This window comes from Dama dama, chromosome 21, assembly GCF_033118175.1.
Source record: "Dama dama isolate Ldn47 chromosome 21, ASM3311817v1, whole genome shotgun sequence".
Taxonomy (NCBI): Eukaryota; Metazoa; Chordata; class Mammalia; order Artiodactyla; family Cervidae; genus Dama; species Dama dama.
Window position 1 is genome coordinate 77,794,512 of NC_083701.1, and position 25,701 is coordinate 77,820,212.

General features: G+C 42.7%; 2 protein-coding genes across 5 annotated transcripts in view; one reads left to right on the forward strand and one right to left on the reverse strand.

The window, feature by feature from the left end:
• The window catches only part of SNX16 (sorting nexin 16), a 32,754-nt gene extending 26,254 nt beyond the window's left edge, over positions 1 to 6,500 (forward strand). For all 4 annotated transcript variants that reach the window (XM_061123848.1, XM_061123847.1, XM_061123850.1 and 1 more), the window contains 3 exons: positions 3,891 to 4,027; positions 4,556 to 4,675; positions 5,397 to 6,500. In XM_061123848.1, the coding sequence (XP_060979831.1) occupies positions 3,891 to 4,027; positions 4,556 to 4,675; positions 5,397 to 5,490 (351 nt within the window). In that variant the 3' untranslated portion in view covers positions 5,491 to 6,500. The remainder of the gene's footprint in view (positions 1 to 3,890; positions 4,028 to 4,555; positions 4,676 to 5,396) is intronic.
• Positions 6,501 to 22,131: 15,631 nt separating this feature from the next.
• LOC133042238 (uncharacterized) lies at positions 22,132 to 22,671 on the reverse strand. Its single transcript, XM_061122773.1, has one exon. The coding sequence runs from the start codon at positions 22,669 to 22,671 to the stop codon at positions 22,132 to 22,134; it is 540 nt and encodes a 179-aa protein (XP_060978756.1).
• Between the last annotated feature and the right edge of the window lie 3,030 nt (positions 22,672 to 25,701).

Genomic DNA, 25,701 nt, shown 5'->3' on the forward strand with positions numbered 1-25,701 from the left:
TAGGTTAGCTAGGATTTTATGCAAGTTTTTCCCCAAATGTTTAATGACTTTTAAGTGGAACAGATTTAATTGTTGATGTTTTCAGTTAAACTGAGTCAGTTCTTTGTGTTAGAAGAATGCCATGGCTTTTTTTAAAAAACAGCTTTATTGAAATAAAATTTTCATCCATAAAATTTGTTATTTGCTATTTCATTTAAATGTACAATTTAATAACTTTTAGTAAATTTGTAGAGCTGTGCCTTCATTAGCATACTCCAATTTTAGAAATTTCCACGACCTCAAAAAAAATTCTATAAGCCATTTTGCAGTCATTCCCCAGTGCCAGCCTCAGATGACTCCTGTTCTGCTCTCAGTCTCTGCGAATTTCTTTTCTGGCTATTTCGTATAGGTAGAATCGTATCGTGTGTACACAGTACTTCCCCAGTGGCTCACTGGTAAAGAATCTGCTTGCAATGCAAGAGACACAGGTTTGATCCCTGAATGGGGACGATCCTCTGGAGGAGGGCATAGCAACCCATTCCAGTATTCTTGCTTGGAGAATCCCATGGACAGAGGAGCCTGGCAGCCACAGTCCACAGGGCTGCAAAGAACTGGACACTACTGAAGCAACTTAGCACACATGTGTGTATATAAATATGTGTCAGTTCAGTTCAGTCGCTCAGTCGTGTCCGATTCTGCAATCCCCTGGACTGCAGCATGCCAGGCTTCCCTGTCCATCACCAACTCATGTGCGTGTAAAATGTGTATGTGTCTATATAAATACATAAATACATATATAAATACATAGTACATAAATACATAGTACCATATGTACAATATGCATAGCCTATTAAAAAACAGATCATTAAATCTACTGTAATGTTTTTGAGCATCACCCATGTTATGTGTGCTAATGATGTGCTCAGTCTCTCAGTCATGTCCGACTCTTTGTGACCCCATGGACTGTGTAGCCCACCAGGCTCCTCTGTCCATGGGATTTTTCAGGCAGAAATACTGGAGCAGGTAACCATTTTCTACTCCAGGGATCTTCCCAACCCAGGGATTGAACCCAGGTCTCTTGCATCTCCTGCATTGGCAGGCAAGTTCTTTACCACTAGTACCACCTGGGAAGCCCATCTATGTAACAGTCTCAGTATTTCGTTACTTTTTGTTCCTGAATGGTTTTCCATTGTATACATATACCACCTTTTGTTTATCCAGTCACCAGCTGAGGGATATTTGGATTATTTCCAGCTTTGTACTGTTATGAATAATGCAGCTTTGAACAATTTCAAGAAGACTATGTGGACATATGTTTTCTTTTCTCTTAGGTTGGTTCCTGAGAGTAGAATATCTGGTTATATGGCAAATTATGTTTGCCATATAACCAAACATTTATGTTAGCTTTTTTTAAAAAGCAGAATTTTCTCAAGTGGCTATATCATTTTATGTTCCCACTTGTCGTGTATGAGAGTTCCAGTTTCTCCAGATTCTCACAGGCAGTAGATATTATCTGTCTTTTGGATTATAGCCTTTCTTGTAGATATGTCATGGTATTTCATTAAACTTTTAATTTTATTTCCATAATGATTTTCATGTTAATCGCTTTTTCATGTGCTTTTTATGCCATTTGTATGTTTTCCTTGATGAATCAAAGCTTTTTGCTTATTTTTTTAGTTGGATTGTTTGTCTTACTGAGTTGTGAGAATTCTTTAAATACAAGTCCTTTATCAAATACGTGTTTTGCGTATATTTTCTCATAGTCTGTATGTCTCTTTTTATCTTCTTAATGGTATATTTTGAAGTCCTAATGTTTTTAATTATTAAATTTTATCACTTTTCTATTTTGGTTTATGGTTTTGGTATTGTATCACAAGAACTCTGCCTAACATATGACCACAAGTATTTTCTCCTAATTTGTTTTCTAGAAGCTTTATAGTTTTAACTCTTATATCCATCCTGAGCTAATTTTGTATAAGGTGTGAAGTAATGATCTTGAGTTTCTATAAATATTTAATTGTCAGTGCCCTGTGTTGAGTTATATTGGCACCTTTATCAAAAGTCAAGTGAATGTAAAGAACAGGGGTTCACTTCTGGACTCTCTTCTTTCATTGATCTCATTAGTTATCCTTATGCTGCCAGTACTGCACAGTAGAAATGAGTAAATGACAAACACATATGAGATGTTAGGGAGGAGGAGAAGAGGGAAGTGGCAAAGACTTGGCTGCCTGGGTCGCAGAAAGTAGCAAAATGCCGTGATCTAAGAGGCCTGCCTGGTGGATTTGGTGATTACGGATTAGGAGGTAGAGCAGATGTTCCCTTGGGAGTGCCTTCTAACCTACTGTTTGTCCGTCCAATTGAAGAGGACCAACAGGCATATGAATGACAACTATGTACTCAGGAAAGATCTGGGCTGGAGATTAGCGGGGGAAAAAAAATGAAAGTTGATAGCAAATAGCATAGGTTATAGTTGAAGTGGTAACAGTAATTGCCCAAGGACATCATATAGAACAAGAGAATATATAATCAAGGACAAAACTGTGAATGCCCATGTGTAAAGAACAAGTAAAAATCTCACTGTAAAGTTAGGGGAACCACAGGGTTTCACAGATGCCAATAAATTTTTTTTTTTTTTTTTACTTACTTTTTAAGTGTAGTGACATGCTGTGTAGTTGAGAAAAGCAGCATTTTGGATTTGACAGTTAGAAGTCATTGTTAGCATTTGCCTGGGCACAGTTAATATAGAAAAAAGAGTAAAACTACTAGTGAACTTAGCCATGGATAGGGATGGAGGGAGGGGATAAATTTGAATGATAAAAAGTTTTTCTGTGGAAATCTTTTTTTATTTTGAAAAGAAGAAAATGAGTTAGTAGCTAGAGAGACTCGTACCAGAAGAGTGGTGAAATGGCTATTTTTCAGTGGAGAGATTTTTAGAGTTTGCTTAATCAGTTTCAGTCAAGTTGATTAAATAAACTTAAGAGCCAAAAGAGAGGAGCAAGTTGAGAATTTAAGAGAGAGTGTATGGGACAGGACAGACTTCCAGAGGAGATGGGGCTTCACGTGAAGAGGCACATTTTCCCGAGATACAAATGTAGTGAGGATTCTGGGAGGGGAGCATTTTTTTCTGGGATGGGAATAAAGATCATCTGCTGGGCTTGGGATAACCAGGAGTAACATACTGTAGAGAGTTTGCAGGAATGAGGGATTCAAACAGTCACACAGGAGACAGGGGATGATAGATAACAAGAGGTCATTTAAAGAATTGATCAGCAATATTGAAAATCTCAGTGTGGTGAGTGACCCAGATTTTTTCATGACATCATTCTTCATGTCAGTATGATTTTAATTTTTATTTCAGTAGTTTAACTTCCTGGCATAAAGGGTAAAATGTCCTCGCATGAATATAGTGAAAGGAGAAGCAAGGGGAAATAATATTGAGGGTACTATGAAGGAAATTCTGATTATCAGATATGTCTTATGAGCTAACACAAATGGAGTCAATAACCACAGTTGGTTTCTGTTTTGTTTTTTCAGTATAATCATCTCAGACTGGGCAAAAGCAGACGGAGGAGAATAGAAACTAAAACAGTGGTTATTAGTAATTTTTTCCCAGTTGTACACTGGAGACATATCACATATAAATTTCTGGCACCCTGACTTACTATTTAATCATTCTCAGGAAAAGGGACTTGTATTTATTTATGATTTCCCCAGTAAGTGAGATCTAAGATAGCAGAGACCTAAAAAGATGAGAGTGGAGAACAAATCACCTGGCTTGTTTGTTTTGATCCATATTGTTTTGCTTATCTGTGTTCGTGAACTTTTCAGTTACACTCTAGAGAGTGTACTGCATAAGTAGTTAATGTTATTCTCTTTCTGCATGTGGTTTTTATTTGCTGTTTGTTTTTAAGGCTTTCTGTGAAACTTTAGAAGAGACAAACTACCGTTTTCAAAAAGAACTACTTGAAAAACAAAAAGAGTTGGAATCACTGAAGAAGCTGCTCAGTGAGAAGCAGCTTCTTATAGACGCTCTAGAAAACAGAGTCAGGTATGTGCTGTGGGCTGCACTTTCAGTCCAAGTTCAGCTCAGTACTCTGTACTAAATACCTTCTGTCCATTAATATACCTTAGGAAATTTCTGACTCCAGAAGTCTTAGACTCATGGTGTACATCCTCATAGATGGGGAGAATTGTTGTCTGATTATTTATTTAGAAGGCTGAAGATTTGAAGGGTAGGAAATACCAGGAAAATAAAGCTGTAGTTGTTCACCAAGGCAAACATTATTTATTTTAACCTATTTAAATGATATGTTTGTTTCTAGTCATTTATACCAACTTTTCACATATTGATACTTCTGGTTTGCCTTCTTGTCAGCATATATCAAATTGATGTTAAAATCATTTTAAATTAATCATAAGTACTGATATCACTGTTGACACTTAGAGTCAGCAGTTTATTAAGTATATGACTCCACTTAGAGCAGCTAAAAGCTGCTAAAGCTACATGCATCGACAACAATAAATGTATACCTATTTTATTCATAGAAAATAACTTATTACTGTACTTTACCGCTAGGACACTATCTTTGAAACCTGAAAAATCCCTGCTCACATCAGGAACAGAAGCTAGACAGATCCTAAAGGTGGAGCCCTCTGCGCTTGAGGTTGATCAAGGTGTCCCGGATGAAGAATCTAGGTATATAATGTTTGGTTTACTGTGGCCTAATCATCTGAGTAATTGGCGGGAAATAGTCATGCTCTATGGAGTATGTTTTTATGAATTCAGTATCATTGTATCATGAATCTGATGAGCAAACACAGGGAAACTCTACATATTCTAGACTGTCCCTAAAAGTGAGTCTTTGGCATCCAGGCTCTACATTTTATTACTCATTTTGAAGGTATGTCTGAATTAATAGGGGTGTGACTCAGTTCATTCACTAATTTTGTAACCTTGACAAATCACTTTAATCTCTCTCAGCGTCAGTCTTCTCCATGCAAAAAGTGGGACACTGTAACAGCATCTACCCTGTCTACATAATAGGAGTGATGGATAGATAGTATATTTGAACACACATAGAATTTTTATTGCATATAAGTCCAAGGTCATCATTAATACTTCAGAGATGCTCATTAAGCTATAACTATGAGAACAAATTTTATGTTGGTAAAGGTCATTACAAACTAGATTTTTATTGAAAAACAGTAGTTCAGAAAGCTAAAAGAGTTAAAAATCATCCCCAGAGGTGTTATCTGGCAATGATAACTTTATTAAATTTCTGATTGAATATTTAGATATTCTTTTTTATTGAGTATTTTTCCATTAAATATTCTTTACATGAGCTAAAAAAAATTATAAGGTAATAGGCGAAGTAGTGTGCATCTTGTCTCTTCATTGTGTTTCTCTCTTTTTGCAGAGCTGATAATAAGCAATACTCAAGTTTTAGTGAACCTAAAAATTCCATATCAGACATAGAAGTAGCAGAAGTGGCATATAATGCAGAAGACTAATGCAACTCCAGCGGTTCCTTCCATTTTTACATTCCTGTGAATTTAGAATAGAGTGACAAATATTTAAAAAGAAAAAAGAGACTGAAGCATCGACATTAAACAGCCAGATTGCACATGTATAAAGTTTACATAAAGGAAAATTTAAGTTATTGGTGTAGGAAATATATTCACTGTTGCTTTAAATTGTCTTTTAGACAAACTTTGTATTTAATACACTAAAAAAAATCTAGTTAAGACTTCTGTCATCAAGGCCCACATGCTTAAATACTGTACATAAATTATTTTGGTACTTTGCCAATATATTGATCCAGACTAACATGGGTGAGCACACTTTGTGTGTATGTGTTTAAATCACCAGTTGTATTAGTTAAGTGGACATAAATTGCATGTTGCTATCTGTTGAATATATACTTCCTTGTGTCTCTGACCTGATATATTTTTATTAATGGTTTATTTAAATGAGTGGTAAAGATGAGTTTTAAATATTGACATGTTTATCATCTCTAAATGAAAGTTGCTTATTTGGAATGTTACTATTTACAAGAAGAAGAAAACTTTCTAATACCAAAGCAAAACTCTGAAAGAGCTGTAATAACATAGCTAAAGTGATAAAATAGCTTTGATTTGAAAAGCAAATTCATTAATATCCAAATACTATAATAAGTGTACCAGTGTATTATATGTTACACTTATTTATTTTCCATGTAATCTTTATCTTAAACCTCTACCTATAGAATTAATGGGTTTGCCTTTTTCAGAACACTACCTCTTTTAGCTAATCAGGGCATACTCTTTTGAAAACACAGATTCTAAGCAAATAGGCAGTTATACAGAAAAATAAAAGAGAAAAAGCCATATATCCTGCAGAGTTCCTATATCAACTCCTGGCTTTGCGTTTTTATTTCTGTATATGTAAACATGTTGCTATAATGTATTGATGCTGATTTTCTTAATATATTTAGCTAAGTGATGCACTTTATGATCATTAAACTCCTTTGTGCCAAGTTTAATTGGTGAATTTCTTTAGTAACTGGAGTTAGGAAAAAGAATTGTATAGTGCCTTCACTATTTCACCTTTTACAAAAGTCTCCTAGAGTCCTGTGAGTCTGCTTTATGAAAAAGATGTTTATTTCAGCTTTGCATATAGTTGTTGAAAGTGCCTTGTTTCATTTTATAGTATGAAGTTACTCATTTTATTTTTTATTTCTACTGTTTTGCATATTGCTGTTAATAAGCATGGCAATCATTCTAGCATTTTGAAATTCCAGTTGGTTTATTGAACTGCATATGCTTTCTAAAAACTGAAGGAAACTTACTGGGGAATTAGAATAACAATCTCCATTTTTTCCCTCCTCTAAAATTTATCAGTGTCTTGATATACAGCATATTAAGATGCGATTGTTTAAAATTCATCTGACATAGATAAACAGATACAATGGTTGTTGTTAGTCTTTGACCTAAAAAGGAGACTGCTTTTTACCAAAGTACCAAAACTTTTTTAAAGTTTTCATCAAAATGGACAGGTTTGCTTTATTTCAGAATATTTTCAACAGATTTTATTAGAAATATGTTTGCTATCCTGGGAAACAAAGAGTATAATAAAATGATCTACTTGTTCATTTCAAAATGTTTAAAAAGGCTTAAAGAGAACAATCATTTAAATTAATATCATTTTTAGTCTAATAAAACATGATAATAAATTCCAGGTATTATAGTGCTACATATATGTCTGTTTTAAAGTGAACCATACACTTTCAAAATCTGGCCTTTCAGAAGATTGTATTTAAAACTTAAATGGGTGAAGAAAAACTCTTGTTAATTAGAGAAATCACTATTATTTATATACATTCAGAATTTAATTTTTTTTACTTTTATGATGCATTTTTCCCAGTATTATATTTATTTAATAAATTATTTTTTCAGTAAATAGTAGCTGTCTTATCAGATCATGAATGCCATTTTTCCCCTCCAGTTTCTGTGTTCTTCTTGTTGTCCCTTACAATTATTGTAAACTGAATTGTAGTGGACTGTAGTGACTAACCCAACTGGTATTTGCATTCCTCTTCTTTGCCACCTCCAAAGTAAGAATTGGGGAAGCTTGTTTTCTCAGCTCCCCTTGCAGCCAGGTTTGAGCCTGTGACATATATAGTCAGTGACACAAATGGACATTTTCTGGTTAGCTGCATCTGCTGCATTTCACAGATGGAGACTGAGTCTGTGATTTTCTTTTTAAGTTTATATTACTGATCATTTTAAGTCTCTGAATAGGTGCAGTGCACTTCAGATGTAACCAATATTAATAAAAAATTTGAACATAACTGAAGGAGAAAAAATTCTGTGAATAGTTTTTTAACCTTTTGAAAATTAAGTCTATGTATAAGAAATACAACCATAAAATTCAGCATTTAGAATGTGTTCTATCTACTAAACTTAGATTAGCCATTTAAAGCACATGTATTTAGAAAACCATGGTTGATCCACAAATGTTTATTTAAAGGAAGAAAACATGGTCCTGAGACAAATCACGTAGTTTACTGCACATGCCTGTGAGATTAGAAGGGAACAGTGGCCTCAGGTCTAAGAATAATTAGTCTGGTTTTGAAATGGGTTTTTATTACTTCCAGTGATATTAAAACAAGTTTGTATTCCCAACTAGTAAAGAAAGGAATCTAAATTTTCTGGGAGATTTTCAAAGAGCTACGTATTTGGTCCACATTTTGATTCTATTTCATAGAAGTAGCTTTGGTCCGTTGCTGTTTGTTTCTATGCTGTTGGCTTGTACTGGCAAAAATGGTCATCAAAACTTGTAATTTCAATACATGTGTGTTTAAAACTGATGTCTTCTCTGTCACATTGTGTACCCTTTATGAGAACTCATGGGAGAAAATTCTCTTAGGCCTCAGTTCCAGTAAACCTGTGCTTCTCCTGAACAAGTGATTTGTTTGTATCTTAAAGACTGTATTACTGTCTTGTTTTATTTTCCGGGCAGCTCTAAGCCAAATTGTGGTTCACCTATAGTTACTGTATAGAACCTTATGAGTTATACTTTTGTGTAGAAAATATGATGTTGTTTTCCTCTCATTTTCTCTTAATTCCAATTTTCTTCACTATTTAACTTACTCAATTGGAGCAGATGTATTTTTGTTCCAGTAAAGTCTCAGATCTGAATATTTTAGACTACGTTAGATAAGAACTTGCCATAGCCTGCACTGAAACAATTACTGCACCCTTAAGTGATGCCAGTAACTACACAGATTACTTTAAAAGGTGCCTTTAAGCAAAATCAGTAAACACGAGTGCAAATTTAAAAATGCTATCTATTGGTAGCTATTGGTAGCTTCTTGGCCAGAGCACAATATTAGTAAACTCAAGTTATGATTTTAACCGTTGCCTCAAATTAGAGCAGATGCTACTTACCATTTTGATATTTATCACTGACAGAAAAGTGATAAATATCAGAAAGTGACAAAAGTGATCTTTTCCATAAAATGTTACAGAAAAACCTGAATGAAATTTTTGGCCAACCCAATAGAACAGTGTTCTGTTATCTCCAGATAAAACAAATAATTAAAAATACAGCCAATGTATACTCAGTAGATGAAAGGTAGCATTTTAGATACAGGGAAGATTAGGTATAGACTTCACATGTCCTAGTGTAATGTTTGCAACCCAGCTAATTGTACTCAGAGTTACTAATGTTAGTACCTGAAATCCTTTGCTGCAGTGTGAAATACAAAACCCATCTTGGGGTGATTAAGCTCATGAGCGGAGAAGTCAAGAATGACCTGATCCGCCAGTCTAGTTTTCCAGTTGCCTATATAACAAACATGTAATGACTAACCCAACGATATTTCCGTTTCTCTTCTTTGCCACCTCCAAAATAAGAATTGGAGAAACTTGTCTCAGCTCCCCTTGCAGCTCGGTTTGAGCCTGTGACACATACAGTCAGTGACACACATGGGCATTTGCTGGTAGCTTCTGGGAGATGCCTCGCTTTTCTTGTAAGAAGGTAAACGTGTTACCGACCTCGCCTCTCCAGCTTCCTCCTGTTTTGACCTCAGGTGCTATCCAGAGGTATCACAAAAACCACGTTGCAAACGAGGTGTGTGAGAAGTGTGGGGGAAGAGGAAGAGAATCACAGAGACTCCAGCTACTTGTCAATCCACCCCGAGTTGTAGCTTTTTGTTAATTACGCCAAGATAAAAGTTATCTTAAATTTGGATTATAGGTTGTAAGCTTCAGGAGAAAATAAGAGGCTTTCCTGTGATGATACTGTATATCACCAAAGGAAAAAAGGAGAAAAAAGTTTTGAAAGCTAGAGGGAAGATAAGAAATCTATTAGACATATCAAAGGTCACTTTACATTTGACGCTCCTTTTGACAAATATGAATGAAAAGATCTATTATTCTATGTATAGATATTAGTCTGGTCAGGTAACTAAAACAGCACCACAGACTGGATGGCTGAAACAATGAATATACAGTGGAGGCTGGGCACCAAGATCTAGGGGCCAGCAGGGTTGGTGTCTGATGAAGATTGTCCCTGGGGTTGCAGTCAGCAGCTTTCTCATTGTGGCCTCAGGTGGCCCTTCCTTAGGGTGTGTCTCAGAAGTACAGTAGTCCTGTTGGATCAGGGCCCTACCCTTGTGACCTCGTTTAACCTTAATTACTCCCTTGTGAGTATGCATGCATGTGTGTGCTCGGTTGTGTCTAACTCTGCAAACCCCTGGACTATAACCCACCAGGCTCCTCTGTCCATGGGATTTCCCAGGCAAGAATACTGGAGTGCATTGCCGCTCTCTGCTCCAGGGGATCTTCCCAATCCAGGGATCAAGCCCACGGCTACTGCATTGCAGGTGGATTCTTTGCTACTGAGCCACTTCAGAAGCCAGAGGCTCCATTTACAAACACAGCCAAACTTGGGAGGTGGGACTTCAATGTATCAATCTGGGGAGAACATGAACATTCAGTCCCTAACAGTATGGAATGAATGTGACATCATTAAATGTCTACAAAGATTTTTCTTCGTTCAAAAGGTAAAAGGAGAGAGACTAAAAAAAAAAAAAAAACACCACCAGCCTATTCTTTCATTTGTTCATTCAACAACACTTGAGTATCTACTGTGTATCTGCTCTGGGTTATAAAAATCGTTGAGAAGTATGTGATCCCTTCCAGGAGTTCAGAGTGAATGGATTTTTCTATGATCTGTAGCAGCATGAGGTAAACTGGTAATAGAGAGATTCGTGATGAACTATGGAAATGAGAGGACAGGAAAGGGGCAGATCGTGACAAGCAGCAGGAGTCCAGTGCTTTAGCTGTTTTAAAGCGGAACGCAAGGGCACAGAAAGCAGAAAAGTCAGCTCCAGCTGTCGGGGTCCAGCCCCAACAGGACCAGGAATTCCCGAGGGATGAGTGGCATCGGCAAGGAAGAAGACACACACACAGAAGGTTGCATAGAAGAGGTACCTTTTTTTATTTCTAGGAAGCTCAGTTTTTATAGAATAAACGTTACCTCCCCCTTAAGTCACCACATACTACATCAGATATTGGTTTCGTGCTCCTGTCAGTATTTTTCTTTCCCATGTTTTTCCCATCTGCATTCATCTAGAACGTTTCCGATTACAGGGTTTTTTCCTAAATGTCCCGTACATAGTCTTCCTGCCTCAATGGCCTAACATTTTCATTGTAACAAAAACAGTGTTCTACAAATCTCAGGTATAGTGTAAATTCTTTGGACAATAAAACATGGGAAGGGTCACAGTAACATGTTTGACATTTCTGAGAATAGTACCGTGAGAAAAACCTGATATTTTTCTTTACCTGAAACCACAAAATCTCAATTTATAATGATTAACTATTAAACAGCAAAAACACCTCTATTAATAGTGAGATAATGGCAGTGAAGCTGGTTAATATAAATCTTCTATTGAAATCCTATGTACACCATTTCCTAACTCTACAAAAATACCCATAATCTTCCATGTTGTTTAAAGAAAGGGAAACAATGAACAAATAGCAGCAAGGAAATAGAGATAATGAAAACCCTCTCAACCAAGGAGCAAGTAAACTGAAGCAGTATATCTACTTCTAAACCTAAATGCCTCTACTCTTTTCTATTCTAGAACATTATAATCTTTTAAGCAAGCAGCCAAACTATACCTGTGGCCTTTTTTTTTTTTTTTGACTTGATGTTTATGGTCGTGTCCTGAGCCAGAGCAATCATGAGCATTTCCAAAAAGCCTTGGACTTTTCCAGGGAGGCCTTATTACTATATATTATATTTCCAAAAATTAATAGAAAGCCCAACAACAGTTAAGACAAAGAAGAAAGGGACATACCGGGCCCCGGGACAACCTCGAGGGGAAGAGCTGCCTTGCAGATTCCTTTCTCTCCCCGGCGGCTCCCGAGGGGACATATTGGGCCGCTGGGGCAGCCCCGTGTGAGGAAGAGCTGCCTTGCAGGTTCCTCTCTCGTCCCATGACTTTGTCATGGACTGGGCGCATCCGGGCGGCTCCCGACATCCAGTCTACTCAAGACACAAGTATTATTAGCCCTAATTCCCCCTCCCTCTTCCCATGCCTTAGATACAGCTACAAAATGCAAAAGTCCGCTTCCCTGATGTAATAGATCGGAGACACAGACTGTGATACACACGGTAAACGTTTCAATGTAGGGCACATACTGTATATTCATTCACCAGTTTTCTGTCAGCGGTTCAAACTTTTACTTGGTATAGTTTCACTAGATTGAGAGTCTCTGGTTCTCGCTCTTGATAAGCCACACCCCTAGCGCTTCGTCTGAATCTCAGACATACCCCAGGTCCTAACTGGCTCTTCTCCTCCAAGTCTTACGTTAAATGTTACCTCTTCAGGCAACCTAAAATAGTCCTCAAAACAGTCACTTCGATTTCAGTTTCCTTATTTTGTTATTGTCTGTTCCACTTGCCCGCCTCCCCAGAGGCTGCCCCGAAAGGCAAAGCTTTGCCTCTTTTCCTCTAGTCCCTGCCTGCCCCACAACGACCGAGCTTAGGAAGAAATGGCAGATGCTCACAATGTTTACTGAATAACCTAAGTTAGGAAAATAGCAGAGAAAATAGAGGTATTTGAAAGGAAAATTTAAGTCTTCAGAATTGATACTTTCTGTGGGTCGTTGTGCTGCCAACTGAGGAAGAGAATAATGCAGGAAGAGGGAGGTTTAGGGGCTGGATTCAGCCCGGGACACGCTGGATTCGAAATACGACAGGTCATCCAAGTGCAGCTCTCTAGCAGGCATTTGGACGCAGTCATCCAAAATTCAGAGGGGCGGTCTGCCTTGTAGAACTCAAGTCAGATTCATAGGATTAATTGTTCTTCACATCCGTTGCCTATTCTGCATTGATCTAAAACCTATCAGGGCCCCGTATGTTAGCAGTACTAAAATGAACACCAGAAATGCATGACCCCAGGTGTACTACTGTGACAAGCATCATAGAAATATGCTTAATGGGCCCAGGTGTCTCATCCAGTTAATTTGTTTTTCATTCCAAAAGTAATTTGTATTCAGAGAGAACCGTGTTTTTCTTCTTCATTTAGAGGGGACACAGTAAGAGCACCATACCACAGTTTTGTCTTATTTTGGCTAATTTTAATATTTAGCATTTAAAGTAAAGGTTAAGAAAAATTCAAATATACAGTAAAATTTAAATACTTCAACCTCACTAGTAATCAGATATAGTTGCGCTTTTTTTATTTATTTTCACTAGAGTTGGAGCAATGAAGTCTGTGTATTGCTGGTAGGAGTATGAACTGGTTCAAGAACAGTGTTTCTGGAGTTGATTTGACTACATATAGCCAAACTACTAAAAATGTTCATAGCCTTCAACCTAGCAATTACACTTTGAGGAACTTATACAAAAGAAATATATATGATGTTTAAAAATTTTGCTTAAAGGATATACATCACATTTATCTTGAACATGTCAGCCAGTTTCCAGTACTGAGGGGATTTTGTCAAATATTTTATGATAGATAAAAAGTGGACTGTTTTGTACCCAATAATGCAATGTTACAGAAGACTTAAAGATATTCATGATATAATTAAAAGAAGCAGAATTCAAGATAGTATTATCTCACTTTTAGAAGTAAGAAGGTGTACAACATTTATGCATTTGTATACAGAAAAAATAAAATCATAGTCATGGTTATCTACTTGATGGAATTATGAAGGAATCTTATTTCCTTCCTGTCATGAATCTGTATTCTCTCTCTTTTCTATAATAAGCATGTACTGAAAAAAGTCTTTGTAATTTTTAAATTATTTTCAAGCTAACAGTAATTAGTATGTATAGTACCCCATCATCTACAGTGTGTTTGCCTCAAGGCAAATTCCTTCATCTACTTCACTCCTATCAAAGGAAGACAGTGCCATCCACACCACGGCACTATGGTGGTCCAAACGGAGTGTGAAAATCCTAAACTCGGTCTGTCCCGTAGGAGGCACTTGTAAGTGAACAGACTGACAAACGACCCCCTGCACCCAATAGCATCACCTTGTCCCTTCAGGAGTCTCCCTGTGGACAGGAAGACACTGGAAATCCTTCATGAAACTGACATTGGTGGACGGACTGAATGTCATTTGTTAACTAACCTTGTTATTCCATCATTCACCCTATCTTTCACATTTTGAAAGCTCGAGCAGGCTCTGTCTGCTTTACTGATGGTCTTTGTTCTAACCACGCTTTGCCATGACGTAATACGTTGAGACTGCATGTTAAGTCGCTCAGTCGTGTCCCACTCTTTGGGACCCCATGGACTGTAGCCCACAGGCTCCCCTGCCCACGGGATTCTCCAGGCAAGAGTCCTGGAGTGGGTGGGTTGCCATGCCCTCCTCCAGGGGATCTTCCCGACCCCTAGATCGAATCCACGTTTCCTGTGTCTCCTGCGTTGGCAGGCAGGTTCTTTCCCACTAGTGCTGCGTGGGAAGCCCTGTCTATCATGTGCTTAGCCCTTTCAATCGTGTCCGACCCTCTGTAATCCCATGGACTGCAGCCGCCAGGCTCCTCTGTCCTTGGGGCTCCCCAGGCAGGAACACTGGAGTGGGGTGCCCTGCTCGCTTCCAGGGGATCTTCCCCACCCAGGGATCGGACCCCCCTCTCCTCCATCTCCTGCATTGGCAGGTGGACACTCGCTGGCGCCACCTGGGGTAGACAATGGCCTTTCAGATTAATCTTAAAATGCCTTTTCAATATATAGGATAATGGAAATCTGCATAATGATTGCAGTGGGGCAATTTATAAAGTTTGAACTGGTGATTAAGCAAGAATAATTTAAAGCAAATATTTGTGTGGACAAACAGGGCTTCAGGGGGCTTCCCAGGTGGCGTTAGTGGTAAAGAACCCACCTGCCAACACAGGAGACATAGGAGACTCAGGTTCGATCCCTGGGTTGGGAAGATCCCCTGGAGGAGGGTAGGGCAACCCGCTCCAGTGTTCTTGCTGGAGAACCCCATGGACAAGGAGCCTGGCGGGCCACGGTCCGTGGGGTCGCAAAGAGTTGGACAAGACAGAAGCAATTTAGCACGCACGCATGGGGCTTCAGGAAGGCAGATTAGTTAGAGATGAAAGGTAAGTGGAGACTTTTGTAAAGAAATAATGGGAGGTTTCCAAGTGAGCCAGGCCAAACACAAAGAGATGGTACAGATTTGGAGTCTGCTCAAAAATGACACGTTGGGCCACCTCAACTAAATGGGCTCACAAGCAGTGCAAATGGTTTGCCAGAAGGACACAGATCGCTTCCAAGCCAGCCTTCAGCCTGGCGACTCACGCAGCACACTCAGGGCAACAACCGCCTGAAGTCACGGACGCAGAGAGACCACCGGTTCCCTCCCCGTGTTCCGTCCACCAGCTGAAGTGGAAGCATGTCAGCCCACCTCCTGCCGAACAAAGGAACCCCTGCCGTGCCACCATCACCTAGAGTTACTTCTATTTCTAATGTCTTCATGCATTCATGTTCCACAAAAGACTGTCAGTCACCAGCTCTAATTTTATACTCATTAATCAAAATAAGGGCTGTGCCTTTGCTTAAAATGGATTAATAATGCTTTACTTATGATTATGGACAGGAATTGGAAGACAGAGGAAGAAGTGAAAGATGGCCCAAGGTGAACTAATGAAAGTATGCATAACAAAGAAGAGCAAGTTACAACAGCATTTGGGCTCATGCCCCAGAAATGAAGGAAAGATGAGCAGAAGGATATGGTGGATAAAAGGGGGAGCAGACAAAAACAGGAAGGCACTCAGTGTGGGAGGCTGATAGTTCCGTTTCAGACCTCAATCCTTTAGATGCCCCATCAATGATTTATTTAGCAGGATCTTGGAGAAACTGGTTTTATAATACACGAACGGCTTTATGTTCAAAGTAAGATTTTACTGTATGTGTTGAAAGATTTAAATATGTTTAGAAATGTCTTTCATTTTTTAGCTAGGTAATACATTAATTTCTCCTTTACGGAGGAAACTCTGTGGCTGATACAGCTTGTGTGTGTGTGTGAGTTGCTCAGTCGTGTCAGAGTCTTTGCAACCCAATGGATTGCAGCCCACCAGGCTCCTCCGTCCATGGGATTCTCCAAACAAGAACACTGGAGTGGGTTGTCATTCCATTCTCCAGCGGATCTTCCAGGCCCAGGGATTGAACCCAGATCTCCTGCATTGCAGGCGGATTCTTTACCATCTGAGTCACCAGGGAAGCCCCTGATATAGTTTACGTGGATATATTCATAATGCCATCCTCAAAATATTGTGTAAAAATCTGTGGGGTTTACTTTTCTGAATATGTCATATCTACAAAATGTTTCCTTATTTTCTCCAGTTCTTGGAACCCCAGAACCTTCCAAGTTCACTTACCCCTTAATCTGAAGCTAGTTAAGAATATACTTTAAAATTAAACAGACCTAAGCTTGGGTTCTTGCTTCTTACCAAGTAAAGCAAATTACCTCGCCTCTCTGAGCCTCGGTGCTCATTTGAAACAGAGATAATGAGAGTGCTCACCAGCTTGTTGTGTTGAAAGGCGGACAGGTGGAAGGGCGTGTCGAGCGCGCAGGTGTGGACCCGGCATCTCCCGAGGCTTGGGAACAGCCGAGCCCAGGGCAGCGGGTGCTTGCACGGGTGCTGAGCGGACTCGTCTGTGCACAGGCGAGTCACTTCCGCCTCACGCAGTGCCCACCGGCTGTGCCGCTGAGAGCTGAGTTCAGCCGCAGCCAGAGGCTTAGGAGGAGCAGAGGAAGCTCCCTGAGACGCGGAGCTGTCCATGTTCCTGCCAGTCAGAGTTTTCTTTGGTGATGGTGGGATCTCTGTTTGCATATGTTCACGGACTTGCACGTTTAAGGCACCCTAGTTGACACTTAATCTGAGGTCACCTCCTCAAGATCACCTCTCACTCTGCTGCTGACTTCTCAGTCACACTAGCCTTTTCAGCACCTGGAATGCTCTACTTTCCTGCCCCAAACCTTCAGGGACGACATTATCGCTACATTTTCTTTCAATGGAAGAATAAAGCCAAAACCGACGGAAACCTCAACTTCCTGCTTCTGCAGTCTGTCCGATAAGTCTTGTTTTATGAGTGATGCTTACAAACTGTTCTATAAACATTGAAATGTAAAATGTAAATACATAAAGCAAATAGGCATGTGGTTTAAGGACACAAAGAAATAGGGAAATGAGAGAAGTTGATGTATTTGTTGTCAGATATCAAATTCCTTCAAACATTCTTGGAAGCATTTTTCTTTTGGTCTAGTCTCACCTTTCAAATATGTCAGAGGAATACTATTGATTCAGTGTGCTGTCAAGGCATAAAAAGCTGATACAAAAGTCACTTCCTAAATTTATTTTCAAGGTACAGAACAGCCATCCTGACCAGACAGCATGCCTTGTGCCTTGGTTGATGCCTCACTCAATTGCATAGAGAGGTTTTAATTTTAAAATGTTTGAAAGTAAATATTATTTGAGTAATGTTATTCCATTCTTTGTTCACAAGCTTCTGCTAAGAAGTGACATCATCTAAGAAATTTGTATTTTGAGATATGTAAATAAGAATTTCCTCATGTACATGCTAAGTCACTTCAGTCGTGTCTGACTCTTTGTGACCCCATTGACTGTAGCCAGCCAGGCTCCTCTGTCCACGGGATTCTCTAGGCAAAGATCCTGGAATGGATTGCCATTTTCTCCTCCAGGAGATCTTCCCGACCCAGGGATCAAACCCACATCTCTTATGTCTCCTGCATTGGCAGGCGGATTCTTTACTACTCACACCACCTGGGAAGCTCTAAGAATTTCCTTAAATTTAACCAGTTTAATCATGAAATTCTTGCCCACATCTATAGCGTTTCTGGAAAAATGATGGCAACAAAAACACAATCTGTGCTGGTCTTGGATTCTGTCTACAGAAATATGACAGGAACATTTTAGACTTTGCTCTCAATTACCCAATGTTTTGTGGTCTGTATGCCCACCTGAACAGTAGGGCCGTCTCTGGACACGTGTGCAGTGAACAAGGCCCTTCCTGACCCAGCTGCTTCCGCAGGCCCCTCTGAGGGCCCTGGACCCCAGACATCCTGTCTCCCAGCCCTGCATAGCGTGTCTCCACCGGGACGCCCGGAAGGGGGGCCCCCAGCACCGTGTGCGTGCCTCTAGCAGGGCACTGACTGCTTTGGGTGGTACTTGTTTAAGTCCATTCCCCACGGAGATGCTCAGCACACGCACGCCAGAGGCTCTACGGAAACGTGATTCATATGAATGCATGGATTAATCTTGGAAATTAAAAATAATTTAAAAATAAGGTATCTGAACCTTTTAGCCCTCAGACAATTAATGCCTTATAATTAATATGGACTCAGAGGGTCTATTATAACTAGAAGTACTTTGAGAATTAGCTAGTTTAAACTGACCCTCGGCAATAATCCCGTAGGTAGCAAATCTGCCTTTCCCCCAGAAGCTACTATGATTTGAAAAGCTCTCCCACAGCGGTTGAGGGGTGCAAGTTTGCAGACAGACTCTACTTCACTAGCTTCGAATCCTAGAACTGTCATGGCTGATGGGGCCCATCAAGTAAGTCTTCCGCTCCAAACCCTCATCTTACAGGTAAGACCTCACTCCAGGAAGATGACCTGAATGCTGACCGAGCGGTAGAACGCTGTGGAAAACAGGGCTCTGATACCCCGCCGGCTGCTGTTGTGTTTGCTTCTATCCATAAAGAGGCATGGATGTTGGATCATAGCCGCTATCTGTGTGTTAACTTTTTCACAGCCACCGGAGAGAGGTTCTCAATTTTGTCCTTGAGTCCAGACTCCAGTTCTACCATTTAGGCTTGCATCGATCAAAGAGGCTGGTGAAGAAAGGTCATGCAACATATTTTAAGTAATTAGTTATTTAGTTGGAGTATAGTTGCTTTAAAAGGTTGTGTTACTTTCTGCTGTGCATCAAAGTGAATCAGCCGCATGTATACATATATTCCCTCTTCCTTGGGTTTCATGCATCACATTTTAACACCAGTAAGTGTGAGTGCGTGTGTGCTAAGCTGTTCCAGTCCTTTCCGGCCCTTTGTGACCCCCACAGACTATAGCCCACCAGTCTCGTCTGTCCATGGCAAGAACACTGGAGTGGGGTGCCATGCTGTCCTCCAGGGGATATCGCGGACTCAGGAGTCGAACCTGCGTCTCTTATGTCTCCTGCCTTGGCAAGCAGGTTCTTCACCACTAGCGCCCCCTGGGGAGCGCAGTACAGATCAGTCAATTCAGTTCAGTTCAGTCGCTCAGTCGTGTCCGACTCTGCAACCCCATGAACCTCAGCACGCCAGGCCTCCCTGTCCATCACAAACTCCCCGAGTTTACCCAAACTCCTGTCCATTGACTCAGTGATGCCATCCAACCATCTCATCCTCTGTCGTCCCCTTCTCCTCCTGCCTTCAATCTTTCCCAGCATCAGGGTCTTTTCCAATGAGTCAGCTGTTCACATCAGGTGGCCAAAGTACTGGAGTTTCAGCTTCAACATCAGTCCTTCCAATGAACACCCAGGACTGATCTCCTCTAGGATGGACTGGTTGGATCTCCTTGCAGTCCAAGGGACTCTCAAGAGTCTTCTCCAACACCACAGTTCAAAAGCATCAATTCTAAAGCGCTCAGCTTTCTTCACAGTCCAACTCGCACATCCATACATGACCACTGGAAAAACCATAGCCTCGACTAGATGGACCTTTGTTGGCAAAGTAATGTCTCTGCTTTTTAATATGCTTTCTAGGTTGGTCATAACTTTCCTTCTGGTGGTCAAGCATCTTTTAATTTCATGGCTGCAATCACCATCTGCAGTGATTTTGGAGCCCCAAAAAAATAAAGTCTGTCACTGTTTCCACTGTTTCCCCATCTATTTGCCATGAAGTGATGGGACCGGATGCCATGATCTTAGTTTTCTGAATTTTGAGCTTTAAGCCAACTTTTTCACTCTCTTCTTTCACTTTCATCAAGAGGCTCTTTAGTTCCTCTTCACTTTCTGCCATAAGGGTGGTGTCATCTGCATATCTGACACTATTGATATTTCTCCCGGCAATCTTGATTCCAGCTTGTGCATCTTCCAGCCCAGCATTTCTCATGATGTACTCTGCATGTAAGTTAAATAAGCAGGGTGACAATATACAGCCTTGACATACTCCTTTTCCTATTTGGAACCAGTCTGTTGTTCCATGTCCAGTTCTAACTGTTGCTTCCTGACCTGCATATAGGTTTCTCAAGAGGCAGGTCAGGTGGTCTGGTATTCCCATCTCTTTCAGAATTTTCCACAGTTTATTGTGATCTACACAGTCAAAGGTTTTGGCATAGTCAATAAAGCAGAAATAAATGTTTCTCTGGAACTCTCTTGCTTTTTTGATGATCCAGTGGATCTTAGCAATTTGATCTCTGGTTCCTCTGCCTTTTCTAAAACCAGCTTGAACATCTGGACGTTCACAGTTCATGTATTTCTGAAGCCTGGCTTGGAGAATTTTAAGCATCACTTTACTAGTGTGTGAGGTGAGTGCAATTGTGCGGTAGTTTGAGCATTCTTTGGGATTGCCTTTCTTTGCAATTGGAATGAAAACTGACCTTTTCCAGTCCTGTGGCCACTGGTGAGTTTTCCAAATTTGCTGGCTTATTGAGTGCAGCACTTTAACAGCATCATCTTTCAGGATTTGAAATAAGTGGAGTCGCTCAGTCGTGTCCGACTCTTTGCGACCCCTTAGACTGTAGCCTACCAGGCTCCTCCATCTGTGGGATTTTCCAGGCAATAGTACTGGAGTGAGCTGCCATTTCCTTCTCCAGGGGGAATCTTCCTGACCCAGGGATCGAACCTGGATCTCCCACATTGTAGACAGATTGCTTTACCATCTGAGCCATCAGGGAAGATCTGGATTTGAAATAGCTAACTGGAATTCCATCACCTCCACTAGCTTTGTTTGTGGTGACGCTTCCTAAGGCCCACTTGACTTCACATTCCAGGATGTCTGGCTCTAAGTGAGTGATCACACCATCATGATTATCTGGGTTGTGAAGATCTTTTTTGTACAGTTCTTCTGTGCATTCTTGCCACCTCTGCTTCTGTTAGGTCCATGCCATTTCTGTCCTTTATTGAACCCATCTTTGCATGAAATGTTCCCTTGGTATCTCTCATTTTCTTGAAGAGATCTCTAGTCTTTCCCATTCTGTTGTTTTCCTCTATTTCTTTGCATTGATCACTGAGGAAGGCTTTCTTATCTCTCCTTGCTATTCTTTGGAACTCTGCATTCAAATGGGAATATCTTTCCTCTTCTCTTGCTTTTTGCTTCCCTTCTTTTCACAGGTATATGTAAGGCCTCCTCAGACAGCCATTTTTCTTTTTCGCATTTTTTTTCTTGGGGATGGTCTTGATCTCTGTCTCCTGTACAACGTCACGAACCTCCGTCCATAGTTCATCAGGCACTCTATCAGATCTAGTCCCTTCAATCTATTTCTCACTTCCACTGTATAGTCATAAGGGATTTGATTTAGGTCATACCTGAATGGTCTAGTGGTTTTCTCCACTTTCTTCAATTTCAGTCTGAATTTGGCAATAAGGAGTTCATGATCTGAGCCACAGACAGCGAGCAGGGTCAATAGCTTCCAGCCTGAGCCTGGCTGCGCGCATCCTATCCTCCTTCCTGAAGGCCTTGAGAATCGCTGCCCATTCCAACGCTGGAAGCTCGCAGCTAAGGATCGCTGTGGCTCTGAATTTACTCAGTGTTGCGCCCTCAGTTGCAGCAGCAATCGTGTCCCGATTCCTCTCTGCCCCTGAGCCGTGAAAAACCCGCCCCTGGGAGCCGCTTGCTGGAGAGGTTACTGGTGCCTCTCGCATGACTGAGCAAGCACGTTGGCTCCTACCAGTCCCTTGAGAAGCAGTCAGCCCAGGCGACCCCCAGGGAGCGCCGTCGCAGGCCCCTGTGCTGGGGAGGAGCCCCCAGCGCTCTCGCAGCAAACTTGGGGTGATCACCGGCCGCCTCACCTCATCGGTGCACAAAACGGAGCGTGAGACGAAGCAAAACGGGGTCCCAAAGACAACCGACTTTCAGGCTCAGTTAAATCTTACAGCTGGCCTTGCTGCCTAGGTCTATAAAGAAGCAGGTATCCGTTCTAAAATGTCGATGAATAAAATCCAAACAGCATTTTTTCACGAAAGGGGCTGCCTCTGGCCGAGTTTAGCCGGTTGCTTGTCTTGGCCTTGGCGTTGAGCTCGGAGGGCCTCCTGGTGGAGGGACGCCGGTGGGAGGGGCGACGGGGAGGGGCGTGGTGGGAGGGGCGCCGGTGGGCGGGGCGCCCGTGGGGGGGACGCCGGTGGGAGGGGCGCCGGCGAGAGGAGCTGTGGCGGTGGGAGGGGCGCCAGGGAGGGGGCGGTGGCGACGGGAGGGGCGCCGGGGGGAGGGGCGCCGGGGGGAGGGGCGCCGGGGGGAGGGGCGCCGGGGGGAGGGGCGGGGGGGGCGCCAGGGAGGGGGCGGTGGCGACGGGAGGGGCGCCGGGGGGAGGGGCGCCGGGGGGAGGGGCGCCGGGCGCCAGGGAGGGGGCGGTGGCGACGGGAGGGGCGCCGGCGGGAGGGGCGGGGGGGGGGGGCGCGGCGGGAGGGGCCCGGGCCGGCGGGGCGGTGGCGGGAGTGAAGCCCGTGGCCCAGGGTGGCATCGCGACTTCCGGGGAAGCGAGTCCCGGGAACCAAGGCCCGCGGGTCTGGGCAGGCCGCTGTTCAGGGTCTGTCTGACTGTAAGGAGGTGAAGCCCAGGAGGCGTCTCTTGAGTGACTGTCTCATCTGAGAAAACTGGGCTACCATCCCATCCAGATCTTCAAGAGCCAAAGAGGAAGGTATTTCATTTACTGTAGAATTTTTGGTCAATTGTTACCTTCACAAGGAAGGAACATAAAATTGACTTTTGCCTTGCTCACACTTATATCTGAAATTCCAAAAATCAACTACTTTTTCATTGTAGCCGACTTCAGTGTATCCGTTTGTGTTATTTGACCTATTTTTCACTTAGGATGCCAGCTACACAAGGTTGAAAGTTGCCTGTTTCTAAAAGTTTTTCGTAATTCTACTCCCTATATTACCTTTTCCCACATTCTCTTTATTCTGTTTTCAAAACTTTTCTTGGGCTTTAACTCCTTTTTTACTTCAGCTAGTTTTCTAAACACTGTATGCTCGATAACTTTTGTCACCTTATTTTGAAAAACTGAAATTCGTCCTCTTTACTCCACGTCTTGCTTTTGAAGGAGAAGTGGACGTTCAGAGAGAAGTGGCTTTGCTCAAATAATTAAAAGACGGAAAGCTGCTTCCTGACTGCATGGAAATAGGAGGTTTTTCCACACTGTCAAAGTACACGGTAGAAGCTAGAAAGCCTCCTGGACTTCCCGTGGTCCCAGTCCTTCCCACCGCCCGGCTGTTGGCCAGTCCTCTCCCAGCCCCCAGCCCGCCGCCTTCTCTCCACGGCTGCAGTCACGAGCTGCATGCTCTGACCCTCCCGCAGACCGCCCTCCGCAGCCCTGAGGTCACCGACGGGCCGCACACCCACACCGGCCTCCGCCCCACCCCGCGCCCGCCCGCCTCCTGGTACCCTCTGCCCGGAAAGGGCCCCCGCGTCCGCCGAGCCTCTCGAACCGGAGGCTGCACTTCGTAAACCACTTAAAAATCTTCCCTTGCCTTCCCAGTACCTTCAGCGTGACCCAAGCCCTCCCCTAGGGTACGGAGGCCTTGGGCACCCGCTCCCAGGAGCCTCACCTTTCCCCACGCGCCGTCCCTAACCTCCCCTCCCGCTGTGCCGGTCCCCCCGGAGCCCGGCCTTCTCTTTCACGATGCCCATCGGCAGCGCAGACCAGACCTTCAGCACCCAGCCCGGCAACAGCTGGTCCGGAAGGCCAGCCCAAGGCAGCCAGGCAAGGCTGGAACCCTCACACATCACACTGCGCTGCCTTGGGTGTGCCCGCGTCCCCTGACCAGACTTCCTGAGGGCACGAACTGTGCTTACCCGTTTCTGAAAACCGAGTGCCCGCCAGAGTGGTCGCTGCGTACACTGGAGAAGCTGTGAGCAAGGGAACAATGGAGAATTTTTGCAACGTCTCATGTGCCGGGCACAACATGGATGTTGCCTGTATTGTTATATTTAATCCTAACTTTGACTGTGTAAAGATATCTTCAATACTTATCTGACACATGAAGGAAATGAAGACCAACAAAGTTCAATGATGGAAGGCCACTGCGGTGGAAGCTGTAACGTAACTTCCGAATCCCCTTCAGCAGAGGACTGACGGGCTCACCCCCTGGCAGCGGGGCCTGTGGCTCTCCTCACCCCGGGACCATGCCCTCCGCCAGGCAGCCGCACGCTGAGTGAGCGCCGCGGGGTCGCCCGCGCTCAGGCGCCGCTCCCTGGGGGGTCAGCAAGGCCTCCCGCGAGCCCGCACCGCCCCTCAGCTTCTCTGTCTGATCCCGTCCTGGGGCATGGACGCCGAAGTCGGCCTCCTTCAGCTTGCTGTGTTCTCTTCCCAGGGAGCCTCGCCAGGAGGAGTCGGGCGGCCAGTCATTGATGGACCGCGTGGACCAGACCGCGGCCCACCTCAGCGGCTCTGCTGGTGGTTCCCTGGACTGCACCCCTCCTGTGATAAGCAGGCCTTTCTTTCCTTTGTGTCCGCGGTACTCAGCGCAGGTGTTCAACAAGCATCTGTCAGTCAGCTTTTGCTCTGTTGACTTGGTTGCTTAGGCTCATTTGTTGCCAGTTCTCGCCCTCGGAAACCTCACAATGAAGTCTGCTGCCTCGAAGGGGCGGGCAAGTGATCTTCTCAACTCATGACTTGGGCTCAGGTCAGAAGTGGTCAACTTAGTTGCAATACCAAAACCCTCTAATGTTCGACTTTGTTTTCTTTATCAGTGTTTTCAGAAACTCAGACATTTAGCAGTTATATTTCTCCTCCTTAAATAACCAAGCCTGATCCAAGTCTTACTGATGTTATTTTACTAAATATCTTTAAAGCCATTGAGAAGGGAATGTTTTAAGAGAAGGAGAGAGAACTCACGAGCGCTGACCCTGGGCCTGGAGGGCGTGTGTCACACGCGTCCTGTCCTGCACTGTGTGACCGGCGCTGAGTGACTTCACGCGTGCAGGCGTCAGAAGCCGCGGAATAGCTCCATGCCCCAGATCCTGCACAGGCATCTTCAGGAACGAAGTCAGAGCGAAAGCAACTCAAATGCCTTTGAGCCTTCCTTTGAAAACATGATCTTGAACTTGTCAATCTTGACTAAAAACTACACAAGGGCTACATTTTCCAAGGGGGACTCGGGAGTCAGCGTTTGAGCTATTATTGGCTCAGTCTTCTCAGCTAAAGTTTGCTTTCTTTCTCTGCAAAAAGCATACATGTTCATTAAAATAAAACCTCTGTCAGAAAAATAGTATTAGAAATGTAACCAATCTGGCCCAGTTTCCCAGGAGCTTCTGATAACAGTTTTAGGCTTATGTAATTTTGTTATTTTGCATTGCCCGAAGTAAAATAATCTTCTTGTTGTTGTTCAGTCACTAAGTCGTGTCAGACTCTGCAGACAAAATAACCTTCTAGGAGATATACTAGTAGGACACATGCACTTTTTTCTCAGTCTGGACCTCTGCTGCCCTCTACAGCCAAAGAAAGACAAAGAATGATCTTTTCTTAGGTTCTACTTGCCTGGAACTTTTT

Bases quoted from the DNA above. Each gene is read 5' to 3' on its own strand.
- LOC133042238 (XM_061122773.1), bottom strand. From the start codon at position 22,671: ATGCCACCCTGGGCCACGGGCTTCACTCCCGCCACCGCCCCGCCGGCC.